This window comes from Poromitra crassiceps, assembly GCF_964638095.1.
Source record: "Poromitra crassiceps genome assembly, chromosome: 6".
Taxonomy (NCBI): Eukaryota; Metazoa; Chordata; class Actinopteri; order Beryciformes; family Melamphaidae; genus Poromitra; species Poromitra crassiceps.
In genome coordinates this window covers 14,699,541-14,720,856 of record NC_139627.1, presented here as the reverse complement: position 1 = coordinate 14,720,856, position 21,316 = coordinate 14,699,541, and the positions used below count along the sequence as shown (strand labels likewise).

General features: G+C 42.5%; 2 protein-coding genes across 4 annotated transcripts in view; one reads left to right on the top strand and one right to left on the bottom strand.

Moving 5' to 3' along the window:
- The window catches only part of mcc (MCC regulator of WNT signaling pathway), a 60,429-nt gene extending 41,469 nt beyond the window's left edge, over positions 1-18,960 (bottom strand). Inside the window, exons 1-3 of one of the 3 annotated variants that reach the window (XM_083638454.1) lie at positions 18,838-18,960; positions 15,733-15,974; positions 13,467-13,663 (exon numbers count right to left, since the gene is read on the bottom strand). In XM_083638454.1, the coding sequence (XP_083494580.1) occupies positions 13,467-13,663; positions 15,733-15,974; positions 18,838-18,953 (555 nt within the window). In that variant the 5' untranslated portion in view covers positions 18,954-18,960. Of the gene's footprint in view, positions 1-10,075; positions 10,117-13,466; positions 13,664-15,732; positions 15,975-18,822 lie in introns of those variants that run through there. The other 2 variants (XM_083638455.1, XM_083638456.1) reach the window with 2 other exon arrangements.
- A 447-nt stretch (positions 18,961-19,407) lies between these two features.
- ythdc2 (YTH domain containing 2) overlaps positions 19,408-21,316 on the top strand; it is a 55,257-nt gene continuing 53,348 nt past the window's right edge. The window contains exons 1-3 of the mRNA XM_083638971.1: positions 19,408-19,463; positions 20,647-20,806; positions 20,909-20,999. Coding sequence (XP_083495097.1) covers positions 20,653-20,806; positions 20,909-20,999 — 245 coding nt within the window. The 5' untranslated portion in view covers positions 19,408-19,463; positions 20,647-20,652. The remainder of the gene's footprint in view (positions 19,464-20,646; positions 20,807-20,908; positions 21,000-21,316) is intronic.

Genomic DNA, 21,316 nt, shown 5'->3' with positions numbered 1-21,316 from the left:
ACGATTGTCTGCCTCTGCCGACAAGTCAAGTTGCAGTTTACATCCATGTCTGTCCAGACCTTCCAATCCACCAGTTGCAGGCTAGAAATGAATGCGGGGAGCGCGCAATATTTGTAGACCTAGGCTAGTAGACAGCTCTGCACAGATGTCAGGGGACTACGATGGTGATATTTACCTACCTGTCATCGATAATTGAATTGGCTAGTTCAGGGGTCGGCAACCTTTTTGTTATGAAAGTGCCATTTTCAAATCTGCTCGTCAATCAGTGTGGCCGAGGTTTTTTAGCTGGAGGACTTTCACACCAAATCTTTCATCTGCTCTGTGCTACTTTGGAATGTATGGAATGCAAGGAGGCTAACCAATCAAAGGCAGAGTAGCAGGGGACACTACCGTAAATATCATGGGCGGAGTTAATAAGTCGTAAAAAAATAAATAATAATAATAATTACTCACCATTGTAAATCTCCATCTGACTGTCTGGCTGAATATGATCATACAATTTATATCCACTTTGACAAGAATCACAGGTATCTCTTTGCTAAAGCTGTGACAGGGGGGCCTCTGACAGGGCCTTGCTGCAGCCGCCCCTTCCCTCTGGAATGCCCTCCCCAGTCACATCTGACAGACCAAAATTCATTGTCTTTCATACTCACCAGGTCATCTTTCCAAAAAAGCCCTTTTCACTGTTGCTTTTGACCTATAATATTTATCTCTCTCTCCCCCTCTCTCTCATCTATTTTAATATTTTCTCTCTTTATTAAAGTTGTTTTATCCTGTATTTGTAAAGTGTCTTTGAGCACGGTCACTAGCAACAGTGAACAGTGAAGCACTATATAATATACATTACATTACTAAACATCCAATAATGAGTATTAATGTTCTGTAATTCTACTCATATTCTAATATTTCTTATATTTCCATTCTTATTCTTATTAAACAATAATTAGAGAGAGACCATGATGATGCCAGCCTCAAAATGAGATATTCCTCTAAAGTGGCTTTTAAACATGAAGTCTGGATCATGTCTGGGTAGCCAGAGCAGGATATTTTCCGGTTTTACCTTTTTAAACATGAGGGGTCTTTGTTTAGAAACAGCTGGAAATGGTCGGTATTCTCTCTGCCAGTGGGCGGGGGGAGGGGGTGCGGGACCATGCACGTTATTCCCTAGAAGGCAAATAGTTGTCGTGTGAGTCGTCGTCGGCGCTGTGCTAAATTGAAACAGCTTTAGCGAATCTTTAACCAAACTCCATTCAAAAATATGCCGTTTTAACTGAGGGTCCATTCCGACCACGAGGGGTGGCAATGTGCCAAAAATGAGCGCTTCCGCCTTTGTTACATAAAGCCGCCCAGTCAAAATAGTGGTCGGACCGTCGTCAATCACTGTGGGTGATTTATTTTATAAGTGGCATTCAAGTCATATCTGACTAGTTTTCAATGTATTTCTCCCCACAAAAGTTAGGCTAGGCCTATGTCTCACTTTTTCTGACATGGATCAGCAGCGCAGCAGTAAGCGTCCCTCCTCTGTGATGCACCGGACCTGCCTGCCTGCATAGCTGAAGCCAGTAGCGGCTGGTGCATTTTTGTCCAGGGAGGGCGCTATACCCAATATAGGCCTGGACAATGGGGTTGAAATCAATATGATAATCATAAGGATTCTTCTCAATATCAATATCATATGTTTCACGTATGCAAAATCAGTGTTCATCTCATTGAACTGAATGGTGATGTCAAACAAACCTTACATTTTAAAATAATATTCCTGCCATACCTCATTTGATCAGTTTTTAAGAGACCACGGGGCAGACCGAGGGCTAGGTGGAGAGATGATATCTCCACGCTGGCACACACTGATACACAATATTGTAAATTGTTTATGGTTTTTCTATGCACTCTTAATGCTCTTAATGCACTTTGTTTTAATGCACTTTGTTTCCTGTGTTGTTGCTCTGTTTTTATATCCTTGTTCTTATGTTGTTTTATGTTGGAGACTACGGATGGAAACTAGCCTCGTGCTAAATCCGTAATTTTTTACACTTGTATCATTTTACATGTTTCAACGTGTTCATTAATTATGCTTTGTCCCTCCCAAATAAACGAATAAAGTAAAGTAAAGTAAAGTAAAGTAAAGTAAAGTACACACACACACACACACACACACACACACACACACACACACACACACACACACAACCCCACCCCCACTGTCCAGAGCAGGGTCTGGAATGTGGATTCAGAGGAAGAGAGGTGTCTGAGGAAGTGTGTGTTTGTGTGTGTGTTTGCGCGCGTGCGCGTGTGTATGTGTATGTGTGTGTGTTTGTGTTTGCGCGCGCGTGTGTGTGTACACATTAGCGCTCCAGGACGATGACGTCGTCCAACATGAAAACAATAAAACACATCCATCACATTCTCCCACATTTATGAGCTAATGAATGAGTCGTCCATGTGCCCCATCACATCACATCACATCACATCACATCAGATCACATCACCAGATCACATCACATCACATCAGATCACATCACATCACATCACATCACATCAGATCACATCACATCACATCAGATCACATCACATCACATCACATCACATCACATCACATCACATCACATCACATCACATCACATCACCAGATCACATCACATCACATCACATCACATCACGCTCAGGGCGTCTGCATCTAGAATGAGTCCAGAAGACCCTGGACCGCCGCCTCTTACGTGTGAAAGTCAGTGGGATTTCAGAATGGGGATTTCGGTTAAATGCACGAAATCACGTCTGTGGTTAAACACAAGTTTATGAAACCGTGAAGATTCTGTTCAGCAAGATAAAAGCGTTTTCTGCAAATCACATAAAAAAAAAACACACATGCATCTACACTTCAAAAGTAATAAAAGTGTTCCTACATTTTCAAAGATTATCGTACTGAACAAAAACTTTCCTCTTTCATAAACATTTGTTAACCACAGACCTTATGCGTTTTACACGTAGGAACCAGGGACTTCTGGGTAAACCTACGAAAATACGTAGTCCCTGTGGTACTCTAGCAGAGCAGCAGTAAAAATGCATACGCTCACATGACCGATCTTAACGTTATCTAGTGTCTCTCTGGAGCTAATCCTGTTATCACAGACGCACCACAGACTGATCTTAACGTTATCTAGTGTCTCTCTGGAGCTAATCATGTTATCACAGACGCACCACAGACTGATCTTAATGTTATCTAGTGTCTCTCTGGAGCTAATCCTGTTATCACAGACGCACCACAGACTGATCTTAACGTTATCTAGTGTCTCTCTGGAGCTAATCCTGTTATCACAGATGCACCACAGACTGATCTTAACGTTATCTAGTGTCTCTCTGGAGCTAATCCTGTTATCACAGATGCACCACAGACTGATTTTAACGTTATCTAGTGTCTCTCTGGAGCTAATCATGTTATCACAGACGCACCACAGACTGATCTTAACGTTATCTAGTGTCTCTCTGGAGCTAATCCTGTTATCACAGACGCACCACAGACTGATCTTAACCTTACCTAGTGTCTCTCTGGAGCTAATCCTGTTATCACAGACGCACCACAGACTGATCTTAACGTTATCTAGTGCCTCTCTGGAGCTAATCCTGTTATCACAGATGCACCACAGACTGATTTTAACGTTATCTAGTGTCTCTCTGGAGCTAATCATGTTATCACAGACGCACCACAGACTGATCTTAACGTTATCTAGTGTCTCTCTGGAGCTAATCCTGTTATCACAGACGCACCACAGACTGATCTTAACCTTACCTAGTGTCTCTCTGGAGCTAATCCTGTTATCACAGACGCACCACAGACTGATCTTAACGTTATCTAGTGCCTCTCTGGAGCTAATCCTGTTATCACAGACGCACCACAGACTGATCTTAACGTTATCTAGGGTCTCTCTGGAGCTAATCCTGTTATCACAGACGCACCACAGACTGATCTTAATGTTATCTAGGGTCTCTCTGGAGCTAATCATGTTATCACAGACGCACCACAGACTGATCTTAATGTTATCTAGTGTCTCTCTGGAGCTAATCCTGTTATCACAGACGCACCACAGACTGATTTTAACGTTATCTAGTGTCTCTCTGGAGCTAATCCTGTTATCACAGACGCACCACAGACTGATCTTAACATTATCTAGTGTCTCTCTGGAGCTAATCCTGTTATCACAGACGCACCACAGACTGATCTTAACGTTATCTAGTGTCTCTCTGGAGCTAATCCTGTTATCACAGATGCACCACAGACTGATCTTAACGTTATCTAGTGCCTCTCTGGAGCTAATCCTGTTATCACAGACGCACCACAGACTGATCTTAACGTTATCTAGTGTCTCTCTGGAGCTAATCATGTTATCACAGACGCACCACAGACTGATCTTAACATTATCTAGGGTCTCTCTGGAGCTAATCCTGTTATCACAGACGCACCACAGACTGATCTTAACATTATCTAGGGTCTCTCTGGAGCTAATCCTGTTATCACAGAAGCACCACAGACTGATCTTAACGTTATCTAGTGTCTCTCTGGAGCTAATCCTGTTATCACAGACGCACCACAGACCCCAGCACCCTGAAGTCTGTCTGTCTGTCTGTCTATCTATCTTGTCTATCTATCGTATCTATCTAAATCTGGGTACTTGTCAAATTCCAGAGTCAAATTCCTTGTATATTCCTTGACACTTATATATTGTCGGAAACCCTGTATACAATAAATCGTGGCCTCTCTCTTCAACCACATGACTCCAAAGTCCAAACCACAAACAACCCAACCAAGACCCCAGAACCGATTGGTTGCTAATTGGTGGGGAAACCAACAAAACAATTTGTATAGCTGCAGTTGTTAACTACTTTTGCCATCATTTTTACCAGTGGCATTTTGGACAGGAAGTAAACACTTAGAAGAAGACCACGGCCCATCTCTTCCCCCCAGACTTCCTGTGGGAAGTTGACCCCCGGCGTCCATTGTGTAGAGCTTATGGCTGACCTGTGCATTACATTTACACAAATGACCTCAAAACAGAGCACAGGCTATATTGTTGGAGGCAAATCAAAATGGTAAAAAATGGTAAATGGTCTGCATTTATATAGCGCTTTTATCCAAAGCGCTTTACAATGAGTAGATAGTCTACATTCACCCATTCATACACCAATGGCGGCAGGCTGCCGCGCAGGGTGCCTACACACCATCGGGAGCAAGGAGGGTTAAGTGTCTTGCCCAAGGACACAGCGACGGCAGCTGGGAGGGAGCGGGGATCGAACCGCCAACCCTTGCGTCATTGGCCGACCCGCTCTACCTCCTGAGCTAAAAACCAAAGTCAAGCTAACACTTTTTGGAGGATGTTCTTTCTCTCTTTAGAGAGGAAATTACAACTATGAACTAATTTATATTTATATATATTTTTGTTCTTTTTTTTATTACAAAAATCCACTACTGGAATCTGAAAATTAAAATGCCTAAATGGAAAATGAAGAAGAGGGAAATGGTAGTTTAAGACAGGGTTTCTCAACTATTGGGTCGGGGCCCAAATGTCGGCCACGGGGCCGTTTTTGAGTGGTTCGCGGATGCCCGTGGGGGAAAAAATCTAATCAAATCTGACGCTGTGCTTTTACTTTGAAGAACATACAGTGAAGCACGTCCTACAAAGGCATGGCCCGCCCTACTCTGCCTCTGATTGGCTTACCCTGGTATTTTACCCTAACCTTTAAAGCAAAAAACAACATATAGGCCTGTACTTCAAGATTAGTCTGCCTTTTTACGTCATTGGGTTTTTAGCACTAGTTGCACATTTTTGTTTATTTCATGTTTCTAAAAGTGCATGAAGGCATTGTGTATTACTGCACTATTTTATTTTGAAATAAATTAGAAAAGTTTCGGTCGCGACTTAATGACTAAAGAAAAACCACACCCAGGTGTTGAAGTAAGCGATGCAGTTTTGTGCATGTCCGACACGTGCGTGCGCCAATCCGTGCTCTGTGTGCATGCTTGCGCGTGCGCCACCGGCTTGTGCGTGTTTTTTCGAGCCGCTCTCCCCATAGCGTGCCAAAGTCTCGCCAGTGAGGAAATGAATTTGTATCTTCAACTGTGCGTGTGCGTGAATGTGTCGAGCGTGTGTGCATTACCGACTTCCTCGAGATGAGACATTACTCTACATTACCCCTTTCCTTGTCGCCTCGAGCCAGTCTCCCCCAAAATATCGCGATTCTCGGCACACACAATTCACCCCACACACATCTCGGCAGGAACACACAAAGTCACTGTGTGCGCCGCTTACAAATGTGGGTCCTGAGGGTAGACCAGTTGAGAACCACTGGTCTAAGAGGGTCCCATCACACAGAGCACAGAGACCAGTCAATCGCAGAAGACCAGTGCAGTACCCACTTTTCACCAATAGGTTTCAGGCTTCCCAACAGATTTATAGGTGGGGTTTAGTTTCCACCCCCCCCCCCCCCCAATATGTTTATTGTCATTTTTTCTTATACACAACATACAGTGACAATACAACTTTAAAGACCAGATGCCTTACAACATACACACACGCACGCGTGCGCACACACACACACACACACGCGCACACACACACACACACACACACACACACACACACACACACACACAACCTGCACCAATTCAAACTAAATACTGATAAAACAACAAATCAAACACTTCCTCCACATTGCTCACACACTTTGATCAGGTGGGGTTGAGTTACTCTTTAATACCTCTTTTAGATCAAAAAGCCCACTTATATGCACTATTTTTAAATGTAGGTAAACAGGATGTTAAACACTAAAAATAGGCCATTGATGTTGTCAATGTTTTCACATTGCCGTTTTTTCCCGACGAGATGTCAAATGAGTGTCACATCCCTGACAACTTAATGTGCGTTTCAGCGGACCTTTAAACCAGTAGATTGTCATGACATTGTTTCAATACATTAAACTTTCCTGAATACTAATTCATAAAATCCACCAGCAACACTGAATTGGTAGATTTCCGCCCGTTGGCTGGGGATGTGCTCTGCTACCATCGACAACACCGGTAGGCTATAATAACACATGGTTGAACAGCGTCGAGTCAGCCAGAATAAAACGGAAACTTCCGGTCTGAACCTTCAAAAATAATGGCATTTAAATAAAAGTCATGACCTTATTGAGGCTTATCTGCTGCCTTCAAAAAGTCAATTTTAACCTGTAGTGATTCGACTGTTCTGTACACCCAGCAGCATACATAGCCTAATATGTTTTATTTTACAGAGTAATAAATTAATACTTTTATTTTGAAGGTACAATCGCCTAACTTCCAGTATTGTTCTGTCTATTTCTAATGGGATTGATGCAGCTTGATCTCATCCTTGAGGAGAGGAGTGCTGTAATGCACCCCCCCCACCCCCCACCCCCCACCACCACCTTCTGTTGGCATATTCCGCCAGTTACTGTAGATTCCGTTGGACACAACGTAATCTGTGATGACGTTTCCGAGTGAAAATAAACATTGCTTTGACTGGACTGGAGTGGAGAGGCGGGACATAGCGTGCGGGTGATTTGATTTGACCGTTCTGGGAGTGGAGAGGCGGCACATAGCGTGTGGGTGATTTGATTTGACTGGAACAGAGTGGAGAGGCGGGACATAGCGTGCGGGTGATTTGATTTGACCGTTCTGGGAGTGGAGAGGCGGGACATAGCGTGTGGGTGATTTGATTTGACTGGAACAGAGTGGAGAGGCGGGACATAGCGTGCGGGTGATTTGATTTGACCCTTCTGGGGACTGGAGTTCACACTTCACATTGTCATTGTTGCAAGTCACCGTGACTCTATGCCTCCAGCTTCAGACAGGTTTGTTGTTTGCACATATTATGACTGTTTTTGGAAAACACCTTTTTGAAACAGCCAGTCTTTCTAAATTGCGCTGTAACGGGCGTAGGAAATGCATTTATTTAATTCATCGCTTTTCAGATTGTCCATATCCAAGAAGTCTGGAAGCTGGAATTGCAAAGTATTGATGTTTACATAAAAATAAAAATAAAGCACATTATGATTGACCGAATGTCACAGAAAATGTGAAACGGGTGCATATTGACGTGCTGGGACCTTGAATTGAATACATTTGGCAATTTTCAAATGAAACAACTAATATGATCATACAAGCAGGACAGAAACTCCATTTCTTTTATCCCATTTTTATCCCCCATTAGTGCTAATTTTAATTTATTTATCCTGGTTGCTGCTCCACCCTCTGCTGATCTGGGGAGAGCCGAAACTGGCTCCATGCTTCCTCCGAGACATGGACAGTTAGCCAGCCGCTTCTTTTCACCTGACAGAGGAAGCTTCACCGGTAGGACATAGCATGTGGGCGCTGCGCGTCGGGCTCAATCATTCACCTGTCGGCCATTATTTCCCCAGTAATCACCGGCTCACTATACATTATCCCTTACATACATATATATATATATATATATATATATATATATATATATATATATATATATATATATATATATATATATATATATATATATATATATTTATTTATTTATTTATTTATTTTTCTGCTCTCCCCAAATTTCAATAAACCTTCATGGCATATTATTACAATACAGCAATACTGATGTTGACAGTGTTGACAGTAATAGAAGGTGCCAAATCATTCAAAACAAGAAGCATTTTGCTTTTAGGAGCATTGTGCCGCGTGCGCCGCTGTTCCAAAACATGTCAACGTGTGTCGTTCGTTGCCTGGGAAACGCACATCCCATAATACAACTGTTCGCATCGCATCCCATAATAGTATGATGATACTTGGGATGCCATTGCCAACATAGATGCGAACAGGTGAGCTAAAAGTTTAGCGTCGGCAGCGAGGAGCCCCCGCCGTTGCAGTCGAGGTACGGTTCGAAATCCCTCCAGGCCTGAAAATGTTTCTAGGGGGAAACACTGGGCCCATTCTACATGATTATTTATTCAACACCTGTATCTTGCTATTTATTAACTGGCCACAAACATTTAAATTGGCTGTTTCCACTCAGCAATACGCCATAATTTGCGAAGAAGAAGAAGAAGTGTAGCACTTATCTCACCGACCCCCTCCCTTTCTTGCCCCCTGTTGAGGAAGATATTTGGCTTGAACCTAACTGGCCTCCAGCTGGTTTTAATATGTCCCTGATGACTAAGATGTTGTGAAAAGTCCTTGAAAGTGGGTGAGCTGCAAGCTTCCCCTGTAGAGGGTGAAGGTGTTTACTGGGGGGTAAAGTCAGACTACATGGACTGAAATGTGGACAAAAAACAAGTTTCCGAACATCTAGCAAATCTCATAGCAAATCAATACACTGACTAGAAGCATATACCCCCAAGTTCCATCTCTCTCTCTCTCTCTCACACACTTTAGATACTGCATGGACAGAATAAGACTCTGTTGCGCCATGACTCAGGGTTTGTATACATTTTCAATAAAAAAAAGTTCCATCGTTTTTCCCAGACCTTGTTTTGTTTGGAAGATTTGGTCTGTTCAAGATTATTTAGGCAGAAAGACATCTCGCCCCATGCTAACTGGGTCATATCACTGTATAGATGAAGATTGTTCTTCACAGCCACACATATCAGAATATGTGAGAGGATTGGCATGCAGGGTTCCACATGCTTTCCACTTTCAAACTCCATATTTATTCTATTTGATTCATATTTGTGTGACTGGATGTGATTTGCATATTTGGTGTAATGCTGACAGTGGCTGGGTAATAAGAGCATCCCTCTATCTGAACATTATTCTTCACATCAACACAAAGAGACTCAAAGTGCCTCTACAACAACATCAAAGCTAGAATTATGTGTGTGTGTATCGGACCTGAACCACAACATTTTCCATACTTTTCCAGACATCCCCCCCACCCGCAAATTCCCAAAGTATTCAAAACCTGGAAATGATCCAATCATTTCTTCATACTTTTCCAGATTTCCAGCCCTGCGTAGGAACCCTGACAGCATAAGACTCTGTCGCATGACTGGATAAGAGACATGTTAAAAAGAGTCGACGTAAACTTCACAGGCGTCTTACCTCGCTACCCTCATTGTGCGAGTCATTCCCGGACTGCACAGCCGCCACAGAACAGCTCATGATTCCCAGAGCTCCCAAACTGGATTAACATTCCACAGCAGCCCCGTGTGCACAACAAAGTCATGGAGGAAGAGAAGAGAGCTCGTGAAATGAAAACTGCAGCGACTCAAAAATCCTTCCAGCTCCCAGATCCACCGACTGCGTTTGTCAGCCATTTCCAACTCCAGCGTAAGGCCATTACTCCACTCCGTGAAAATACGGCAACGCACGCACGCACGCACGGACACACACACACAACAACACACACACACACACACACACACACACAACACACACACACAACACACACACACACACACACACACACACACACACACACACACACACACACACACACACACACACACACACACACACACACACACACACACACACACACACACACACACACACACACACACACACACACCTTAACCGTTGGCCCTGTCATCAGCATACGCTTCCTCCATGGCTGGAGTGTGTTTGGAGAGATTCCCCCGGGGCTAGAGAGTGTGTGTGTGTGTGTGTGTGTGTGTGTGTGTGTGTGTGTGTGTGTGTCTCCAACAGTATTTTTTTCCAGTACACTCCACTTCTCGTCCTGCTTCTCTTTTACTGTCACTCAATAGTTATCTCTCTCTCTCTCTCTCTCTCTCTCTCTCTCTCTCTCTCTCTCTCTATCTCTCTCATCTGTTTATCTGTCTATCCATCTACCTATTTATCTGTCTATCTCTATCTATCTATCTTTATCTATCTATCTATCTATCTATCTATCTATATATCTATCTATCTATATTTATCTGTCTGAGTGAGTGAGTGAGTAAGGGAGTGAGTGAGGGAGTGATTGAGTGAGTGAGGAGTGAGGGAGTTAGAAAGTGAGTGAGTTATTGAGTGAGTGAGGGATTTAGGAAGTGAGTGAGTGAGTTATTGAGTGAGTGAGGGAGTTAGGAAGTGAGTGAGTGAGTTATTGAGTGAGTGAGGGAGTTAGGAAGTGAGTGAGTTATTGAGTGAGTGAGGGAGTTAGGAAGTGAGTGAGTTATTGAGTGAGTGAGGGAGTTAGGAAGTGAGTGAGTGAGGGAGGGAGTGAGTGAGTTATTGAGTGAGTGAGAGAGAGGGAGTGAGTGAGTGAGTGAGTGAGTGAGTTATTGAGTGGGTGAGGGAGTTAGGGAGTTAGGGAGTGAGTGAGTGATGAAGTTCCACCACTGGTCGACTTGGCCATGGCACGTGACATGGAACACCCATACACGGTGTGAGTTGGCTCATGCGCAGACAGGGCAGGACTCTGTTCACTAGCCAGCCTCAGACATTGTCTGCCCTGTAGCCTGCAGCTAGCTAGCTGGCTAACAAGCCATGACACAAGTCACATAGAATGCGTCAGACGAAGGTGTTGTACATGGGAGACAAAGCTGCATTCAACAGCATCAGACAAGAGTTCTGGCTAGCGTTAGCATCGCTCCTAGCGCTAGCTGCTAGCTGACAGGAGTCTCAACACACGCACGCACGCACACACACACACACACACACACACACACACACGCGCACGCACGCATTTTTGTAGGAAATCCTCTCTTTTATCTCCACTGTTTGGTCCAATAACTTGGTGACACATTGGTAACTTTTTCCCTAATTTGTCAAATCGAGCGTGCGTGATACCTAGTAAACTAATAATAATTAAAATAATAATAATAATAATAATAACAACAACAAACTAAATAGTAGGAATAACTAAATAAATAATAATAATAATAAACTAAATAATCAGAATAACATAAGCTACACAAAAATTAGACAAAGAGCCAATCACCCAACAAATGACGTAAGGCCTACAGCCAATCCCACAGAAAGGTGCATACAAACATAAAACAGCAGCAGCAAATCACATGGCATGAAGAAATCACATGGTATGAAGAAATCACATGGCATGAAGAAATCACATGGCATGAATAACGTTGCTCAGCTACTCAAGAGAGTCCACACTGGAGAGGATAATACAGTAAGTGGTAAGTAGAGCTAAGATTAGATTAGCAAGAAGACGTAGAACTGAGCAGTGTGGTGAAGAAAAGCAACAGTGAGTGATGGCGACAATGAAGATGTCGTATCACATAACTTCTATCACGTGGAAAAGATTTGGCTAGCAGGTCTGATAACCCGCCAGCAGCGGCAACCTGCTCCATCAAACAAACAAGTGAACGTACTGTCCCACACAGAGCACACACAAGTGAGTCTGTCGTGTCTGTCATGCTAACTTCATTCATCCCACTAGCCAACCTGTTAGCAGACTCATGGCCCACTTGAAATTTGAAAATGTCAAAAATGTTTGCAGCCCACATCCGACCGTAAACAGTACAGACAGAGGCCAAATAATGCAGCACTTTGTTTTCTGTTAACAATAAAAGGAGCTGTCCATCAGCACCACACAGAAATCAGAAACTAAAATTGAGGGGTTTCTGAAATAGGCTAATTAACAAATAATTGATTACAAATTAAATAACATTCAACAATGGAGAAATGCATTCTCATACATAATATATATATTTTTTTAAATCCATCAAGATCATAATGTTTTGCAAATGATTTGGCGGCCCACTTGCAATACCTTCACGGCCCACCGGTGGGCCCCGGCCCACAGGTTAGGAATGGCTGCCATAGATAGCATAACAATATGGACGTAACCTCTGTGATGTCACCTATTGGTTTGTGGACCACCAATTCGAAGCCTTGAGTTTGGTATTTTGACTGACATCATTTTTCTTTTTTTTTGCCAGACACGCCACGCCGCCACCTGCTATTGGTCTCTGATTGGTGAACTGCGCGATCATTGGACAGGTGACCTGTCAATCACGGCCCAAAGTATAGCCGGCTTTATTGTTTATTTTACTCTAAATGGGACCATACTTCACAAAATGAACATCATGCTGTATTGAAGACTAGCGAGATCATAAACTCATTAGGAAAGGATTTACTAAATAATACTCAGTAATACATTAAGTGAGAAGTAGGGTCATTTCCCCATTGACTTCTATACAATCTGACTTCTGCAGCCATAAACAGTATACACATGTGTGTTATGTAAAAATGACAAGATGTCAAACAGATGTCATGAATAGAGAAATTAGCTCTAGAGACCAAAACCGTTTTTAAACCAGACTGTAAACATGTTTATTTCTGCTGTAAAGTTGGGCATTTTAATATGGGGGTCTATGGGAATTTACTCGCTTTCGGAGCCAGCCTCAAGTGGCCATTTGAGGAACAGCAGTTGTTGGTACTTCCGCGTTAGCTTCATCTCTTAGGAGGTTGGGGCTTGGCACTCACTCATGTTGCTTTAATGAATCAGGCACGTGTGGGGTGTACTCACTGTGTTGGCAAGCTCCAGGTAGTTTCCTTCCATGGGTACCCACGCACTCCTCTGGGCCAGGAGCTTGTGGAGGACAGACGCAGGTTGTTCAAGAAACTTCTGGAGCAGGATGGACTGCTGGGGCTGGACATCTGGGCTTTGGAGGTCCCGCGCTCCGGAGTCATACTCCCAACTCTCTCTGGGTCCTGATAAAGTACCTAAAGATACAAGTTGTAGATGGCTTCAGTATTGGATGGATATATTTATATTTTTCACTTTTAGGCATTTTGCTAGCACTTTTATCCAGACTGAGTAGGATAAGCTAAATCCATACAAGCAAGCAAGAATAAGGAGCGCAAAGGTAATTCCCTTACATTATTCCATTGGCCATATAACATGTATATATACATATATAATGTAAGGGAAAAGTGGTAATATATGTAGAAAGAATTTTATTTAAAGAGCGCGTAAACTTATCCGGAAGAGGCCAGAAAGCGTCTTAGCTTCTACTGGCATTTGGTGATGTTTGGAGAAAAAAGGCTCCTCTGTCCTGTGACTGCAATTGTTGTGCATTTACATTTTTTTTTAAAATGTTCATTAATGTACACCTGTCCCCTATCGAACAAATAAATTAATTGAATTGAATTGGTAATTATGTCAACAAATTAGAATAGAATAGAATAGAATAGAACTTTATTTGCCATTTCAACACATGGTTGATTGGAAATTGTCTTGGTGCAGAAATGCTCGCATAGAATCACATAGAATCACAGGAGACATAGATGCAGAGAGTTCCATACATACAAAAACAAGGAAGTAATAAAAAGGATAATAACGACATTTAAAAAAAAAAGCAATTCATGGAACCTGTTAAAAAAACAGAGTGCCGCAGTGCCACAGAAAGCTAAAATAATGCTCGATAAAGTGCTTAAAAACTATTTAAAAAAGAAAGTGCTAAACTATTTTTTAAAGTGCTTTTGGTCATAAAGTGCAAAAAAGCCTAGCAGGTGTTGACCCTTCTAGCACAAAGTGCCTGTGCTCTTGTGCTAGAGTTGAGGTGTCGGACAGCCTCAGGATATGTACTGTCTCCAAAGATCAGCCTAAAAGCCAATTAAATAAAAGCCAAAACAAATTTCAAATAGAATGTTTTCTACTTGCTTAGTAATAATGAGTAAGAATGGTCATGGTTATGCTATAACAAGCAACTTTACATTGTAGAGACATTTCAATTGGATTCCTTGGGTCATTACGCATCCATCCATATACGTATCCATCCATTTCCTTCTTGACTAGGTTTTTCACCTACCCCCCCACTAAAAAATAAAATAAAATAATAAAAAAATCTGTTTATCCACTACCTTCCTAAATTTTTTTTATCCAATGTTCACCAAATTTGGCACACAACCTATCTGGACTGCCCTGCACAAAAGTTATTTAATGGATTTATTTTTTATATTCCTTGCCATTTGGCCAAATGTTGCAGATGTGGCAAATCTTACAAAAATGTCCATAACTCATGGATGCTTTAACTATATCATAACCAGATTTGGTGGACATGTACAGGCGGCAACTCTCAGTGAACCAGCAAAAATGTGGCGGTTCGCAATATCTGATCTTTGGACAAAGCAACGTGTACCGCATTCATTGCTGCATGATGCGTCTACATTTTTACGTCACGTTGAAGGCTGGGTTCATCCAGGCTAGCCTGCGGGGAGCGGTGAGATTTTGGAGAGCCTGAAAAGAGAGGCAGGGCGATCGCAGAGGCCTGATCTTCTCTCAGACCATTCAAATGACTCATGGCTGAAAAGGGTGTTATGACATTTTCACCAACCCTGATTTTAAGATATTGTTCTCTGATGTGCAGCAGTAACAATTTTAGTTTCAGTTTCTATTGCCTGGTGTGATGATGAAGCGCCATTGGACTTTTTACATGTCTTCTTGGTTAGGTTCTTGGTCAGGTTAATTGGCTCTCGTCTCCGGGAGAGACGAGAGCCAATTAACCTGAATGAGCCGGGACGGTGGCATTGGCTGGCATTGAGTGGCATTATTGCTCGGATCAGTAAAAAAAAAGAAAAAAAAAAGTGGAGGAAGAAATGAATGTGAACTGCTGCTAATTTTGGGGGGGCTGTAAGTTCAAAATTCAAAATTGTGAACTAGTTCATTTGATCTGTGTGAACTGAACTATGAGCTAGCTCTTGCGAAGTGTGTACTTGCACCAGGGGCAGTCCCTGGTGGTCCCCTGCCCCCCCCCCCCCCCCACCCCCCACATTGAGAAGGTGACACCCACCCAGGCTGTTGTCGCTGCTGGTGGGTAAGGAGGAGACGCCATGCCGGGGCTTCCTGTCCGAGTCGCAGGCCTGCTGGTACAGCTTGTCCTCCTCCCTCCTGATCTCCTGGAGGAGCGTCATGCGACAGCGGCTGAACTCCTGGAAGGAGATGCGGCCGCGCTCGTCTGCACCCAGCTGCTGCATGACCTCCGCCACCGACTCCTCCATGTTCAGCTGCCGGCACATCAGCAGCAGGTCATTCCTGCAGGCGGAGAGAACGACCAAGTGTTTGTAGGGGTGGGCAGTGTGGGCAAGTAACTTAGTTATAGTAACTTAGTTACTGTCATTTTATTACTTTCTCCAGTAATGTAAGGGATTGCAATTTCCAAAAAGTCATATTACAGTTATGAATCCAAGTAACTTCAAGTTACTGCATTACTTTCTCCAGCCCTGGCATAAGTTGTGGAGAAGATAGGTCTGTCTGTGAGACTACCGCGGAACTACTTGCCAGAACGTGATTAATTTGTTTGTCCTAGGCAAATACATAAAACATAATGCAGTTTGGCTGATTGTTGTTGACTCCTCCTGTAAGCTTAATTATTGTTCCAATAAAGTGGATTCCCTTCTAAAAGGAGCTGGCTAAACTGGTTGTACGTCACTTTTACGGAAGGGGAATAGCAAAAGTAATATAGTCATAAAGTAAGGAGTCACATAACAAATTACTTTTGATACAAAGAAATAAATAAAGTAATTGTATTACTTTTTAAAGGAGTAATCAGTTATAAGTAACTAATTACACTTCCTAAGTAAGTTGCCCAACACGGAGGATGCGGGTTTGGTTGCTTTATTTATGTATTTGATATGGAGAGAGCAATGCAGAGCATGTTAATGAACATCAGTATAAAAATACAAGAGGTAAACATGCCGGAGTGTAGCAAAATGCTAACTTACATCCGTAGTCCCGAGGCAGGTAACGAAAGCAGAAACATTATAAATAAGAAAATATAAAAACAAAAACAAAATACATACCGTAAATTCCCATTTTTTGGCCTTTTTTGGCCCCTGCGGCTTATATAACGGCTTATCTATGGATTTTTTCAAAAAAAAAAAAAAAAAAAACGGAATTCTCTCTTCTTTAGCACTCTTTCTAACTATAAATCCACTTCTGTTTTAATTTCCTCTCTTGCCCTCTTTTCACCACACTGTATGACACTGTATGACACTGTGTGCACTGTAAAAAAGAAACACAGGTGGTGTTTGTTTTGTTGAAATGTTAATAAATGGGAGCTTCCTCAAACAGCCATCTCTTTCCCGACAATCCCCTCTGTGCATGAACCCTTACATATGGTAATTAAACATTAAAACACAATAAAAAAAATAATAATAAAAAAAAAAAAAACCCATTAAAACACCCGCGGCTTATAGTCCGGTGCGGCTTATATATGTAAAAAACAGTCAACTTTGCAGGTGCGGCTTATACTCCGGTGCGGCTTATAGTGCGGAATTTACGGTAGTAGACTGAGACAAAATACGTTTCATGTTTCATGTTTCATGAAAAGCAAATAGGGATAGACTTTAAAACATGTGACCTATCCCTCTCATGACACCCTCAATTTTTCCATGACATTAGAAGGTATTGAAGGAGTCGTTCTGATGGGATCTCCTCCATTACCTCGCTTAATTATCCTATACCTTCACGTGGATTTTGTAGGGGTGAATTGATGAAAAATGTAAGGTTATTTAAGCCATATAGGCTAGTGCCAGGATAGAACAATGGTCTTGTTAGCAACAAAAATGACGCAACGTCTAGAAACGTTATTTAAACAGTATATCTTCCCACAATGCAAACTAGCCATAGGAGAAAAGCAATGTTGAAATGAGACGTTTGACATGTTATATTTGCATGAATGTATGATTAGCATAAGAAACTATAGTGGAACTATCAGCCATAACTTTGCTGCGCTGTTGACGCCTGCTGCTTTGGGTGGCTAGAAGAAGAGTTGGAGCACCAAAGCCTCTATCAAAGTTAAATACCAACAGATTCATCATGTATGTGCATACATGCAGATGTTCTACGGCCCAGATGTGTCAAGTCCAGCTGACAATAGCATGTCGGGGAGTGGTTGGTGGACCAAAAGTTTGGGAATTTGTTCCTAGTCTGCTGCCAGTGTCAAGTCCGCCACAATAACAAACAGCACTTCCGGTCAGCTTTTTTCAAAATAAAGCCAAGTATTGTCAAGCGTCAACTGTTTCGAATGATAATTGAATGATAATTGGTAACAAGGAATCTGCAGCGGATTAAAATAAATTTGTATATTTTTAATTGTTGTAGGAGGCAACCCAACTGGTCATCCTGCCTTCGAGACAAATGCACAGTTAAGACTGAGTAGATGAAGAATCACTGCTACCTTCAAAGCCAGCAGACTGTTCACAGGCACCCCAAGTCCTGGAAACCCCACAGAGGAAACGTAACCTCAATTCTTCCCTAAAGGATCATTCCTATTATTTTCAACCTGGGTATTATTAGCAGCACTGTTGTTCACCCAGGCATCAAGCTTGACAGCGGAAGTGATACTAAAAGCTGTAGTTCCTCGAATGGCCACTTGAGGCTGACTCCAAAAGTGAGTCAATCTCCATAGACCCCCATGTTAAAATGCCCATCTTTACAACAGGATTAAACATATTTTACAGTCTGGATTAACCACTTTTGAGAGTTGTGCCCCAGACGTAGATATTATCTACGGCTGGCACTGCGAGACTAGCAACTGTCCAACTCCACCATTGTTAATTTTATCCGTGAATGTCCCTAATTTCTTCATTAGCCTACATAAACATTTATTAAAAATAACACAGCATAAAGTATCAAATGGACTCACGAGACATGATCATTGTTCATAATTGTTGACAATTGAAAATAACAGGAATTATCCTTTAATCCAGTTTCCCAAATTTGACATGTCCGCTTTTATTTTGAAGACATCATTGCGTCACTTCCGGTCATAGCATGGCTAATTGTGGCTGAATGCAGTTCGCAGTCTACTGTACACAGTCAGGGGGGAAACAGACTCGTCTCTACACAAGGAATAATAGAGTGAGTAGAGTAACGTTACACAGTCACTTGTTACCGGTTGAGAAAGCCGTCTCCGTCCCCGTCGCAGGTCTTAAACAGCCGCCGTATCTTGTCCTCCTCCTCCCCGTTGTTGGAGGTATCGCTGCTGCCGCTGCTCACTGCGGCCGCCATCTTTCTCTTGTAGTCCACTGCCTCCAAATGTAGTCCATATTAAACTCAAGCCGAGCGCCTCAAAATCCTTATCCACTAAACGTGTAGGCCGAAAGCGAAATTATTACATGTTCCTTATCAATGCGCTCCTTAAAACGACATATCAATAAAGTCTCTACCGTAAACCATTACTATGAGGAAGAAACGAAATCGTATTCAGTCACTATGGCAAATGGGCAAACCACCATGCCTTTACAATGGCAGATTTCTTGGCTAAAACACCAGGCAGGATATACTGTGACCACTGTGACATTATTAAGTTTTAACCAAACTAATTTAGCTTAAGTGACGCGAGATTGGGTTCCTGTCATCAAGCTCTTGTTCACACTCCAGTCCACCCGGTGGCGCTAATGTACCTCTTGCCAACTGCCTAGTATCAAAACTAAAGAAGAAGAAGTAGGAAGAGGAGGAGAGGAGGTAGCAAGCAGTCGCAGCGCTCTGGTGGTCACGCTCACAGTCAAGAGCTTTCAGGTTAGGCTTGCATTTCTACTCCATGACAAGGTTACATGTGAAACAATTCTATTAGTAACTGCAGTGTCTAACTTACTGAGGTTATCGGCGGACTGGGAAACACGGCCCATTTGTTGTCGAGTGACTCTTTACAAAACCGAAACCATGCTAACGCTAGTCGCTCATTCTCACTCTCACGTTAACTGACAGAAAAGTGCTAGCTGTAAGCTTAACAGTTTTAAAATGGAAACATGTTCAGTTGCAAGTCCATGCCACATGTGAGAAGCCACAACAAGCACTTTTATTAAAACAAGACTGTGATCAAAATAAAATGCAAAGACGGGGGTTCCTTCCCTGGCTATTGGTGCTTTCACAAAATATTTACACAATGAGATTTTGGTGTGCCTCGCGCCCTGCTATTTCACTGCCTCGCGCCCTGCTATTTCACTGACCCCCGCGAAAATAACTTGCTTTGTTGTTTTTTTACAGTGGCCACTACTGTAAGTGCGTCACTACACTCCTCCCACCCTCCCTCGCTCCGGGGGAAAAATTGCGATTGAGCCCGACAGACAGTCTGAATGAAATTGAATGTAACGTTCCCAATTCTATGTATTAAATTCTAAAAAAATTAACGGCAACATTTGGGAAGGCAACCGGCGTAGCTGTTAGGTCGTAAAGTTACGACCAATTTAGCTTAAGACCAGTGTAAGACCAGTTTGTGCAACCGGCCAGTCAAATGACATCACTTTACACAAGTAATGCAGCCTTTAAAACCAGAAAAAGCACAACACTTATATGCCATATCATGATATCTAAAGACGATATCTAGTCTCATATCACAATATCGATATAATATCGTTATTGCTCAGCCCTTAGACTAGGCTACACCACTTATAGGTGTGGCTATACCATCTTAGTGCAACCAAATTCATTTGTTACTTGTATATATATATATATATACGTTATAGTCCTCTTAATACCACTGCTCATCTGAATGCAGCGTTATTAAAAAGGTAATAAATCACAATATATTGCAATATCGCAATACTCAATATATCGCAATACTAGCATATCGCAATACTATTGTATCGTGACTTAAGTGTCGTGATAATATCGTATCGTGGGGCATCTGATGATTCCCGTCCCTACTGGGTGGACCCTGCTGTCTGTCACAGTGGTAACTTGAACCATTTTTGTCTTGCAGGGCATCATGTCACATCATGGTGCAGCCTCGCATAGAGCGCCTAAAGGTCACAGCAGATCGTCCGGGGGCTCCAAAGGACTCAAAGACATCTGCATAGGTGAAGAAGTGAAGATAGCCGTGACCCTGGCTCTGGAGCGCTTTCAGTACAGCGAGGACAACGGTGAGAGTGCACACACTGCACAGTGTTTTGTTGTTTTTGTAATAGTGCTCAAATGTCACAATTGTTCTCTTATATTGAACTATTCCTCCCTCCATTGAGCAGAATTGGAGTTTCCCTCCTCCTTCTACGCTGACGAGCGGGCCTTCGTTCATCGCATGGCACAGTCTCTGGGTTACATCTCCAAGAGCAGAGGGTAAGTTCTTCTGTCTGGTCAACTTTTAGTCCGTGCCAATCTTTCCTCTGGTTAGGGTTCGCCGTCAACCACAGCTGGAAAGAGGGCGACGAGGGGGACTTCCATTCCTTCAGAATAATTTTTCCTCTAATTTCAGAGACACAAGTCTCTGCTGCAGTGGAATCAACACATTATTATGCCTCCTCTTATCATGACGGCCCACTGGCAGATACAGACAGAAAACAAATACAGTGCTTTTTTCTAAATGTACACATTCACTGGGCAAAATAAGAAAACTATTCCAACTTAGGTTAAGTAGAACATGCCATATTTGTATT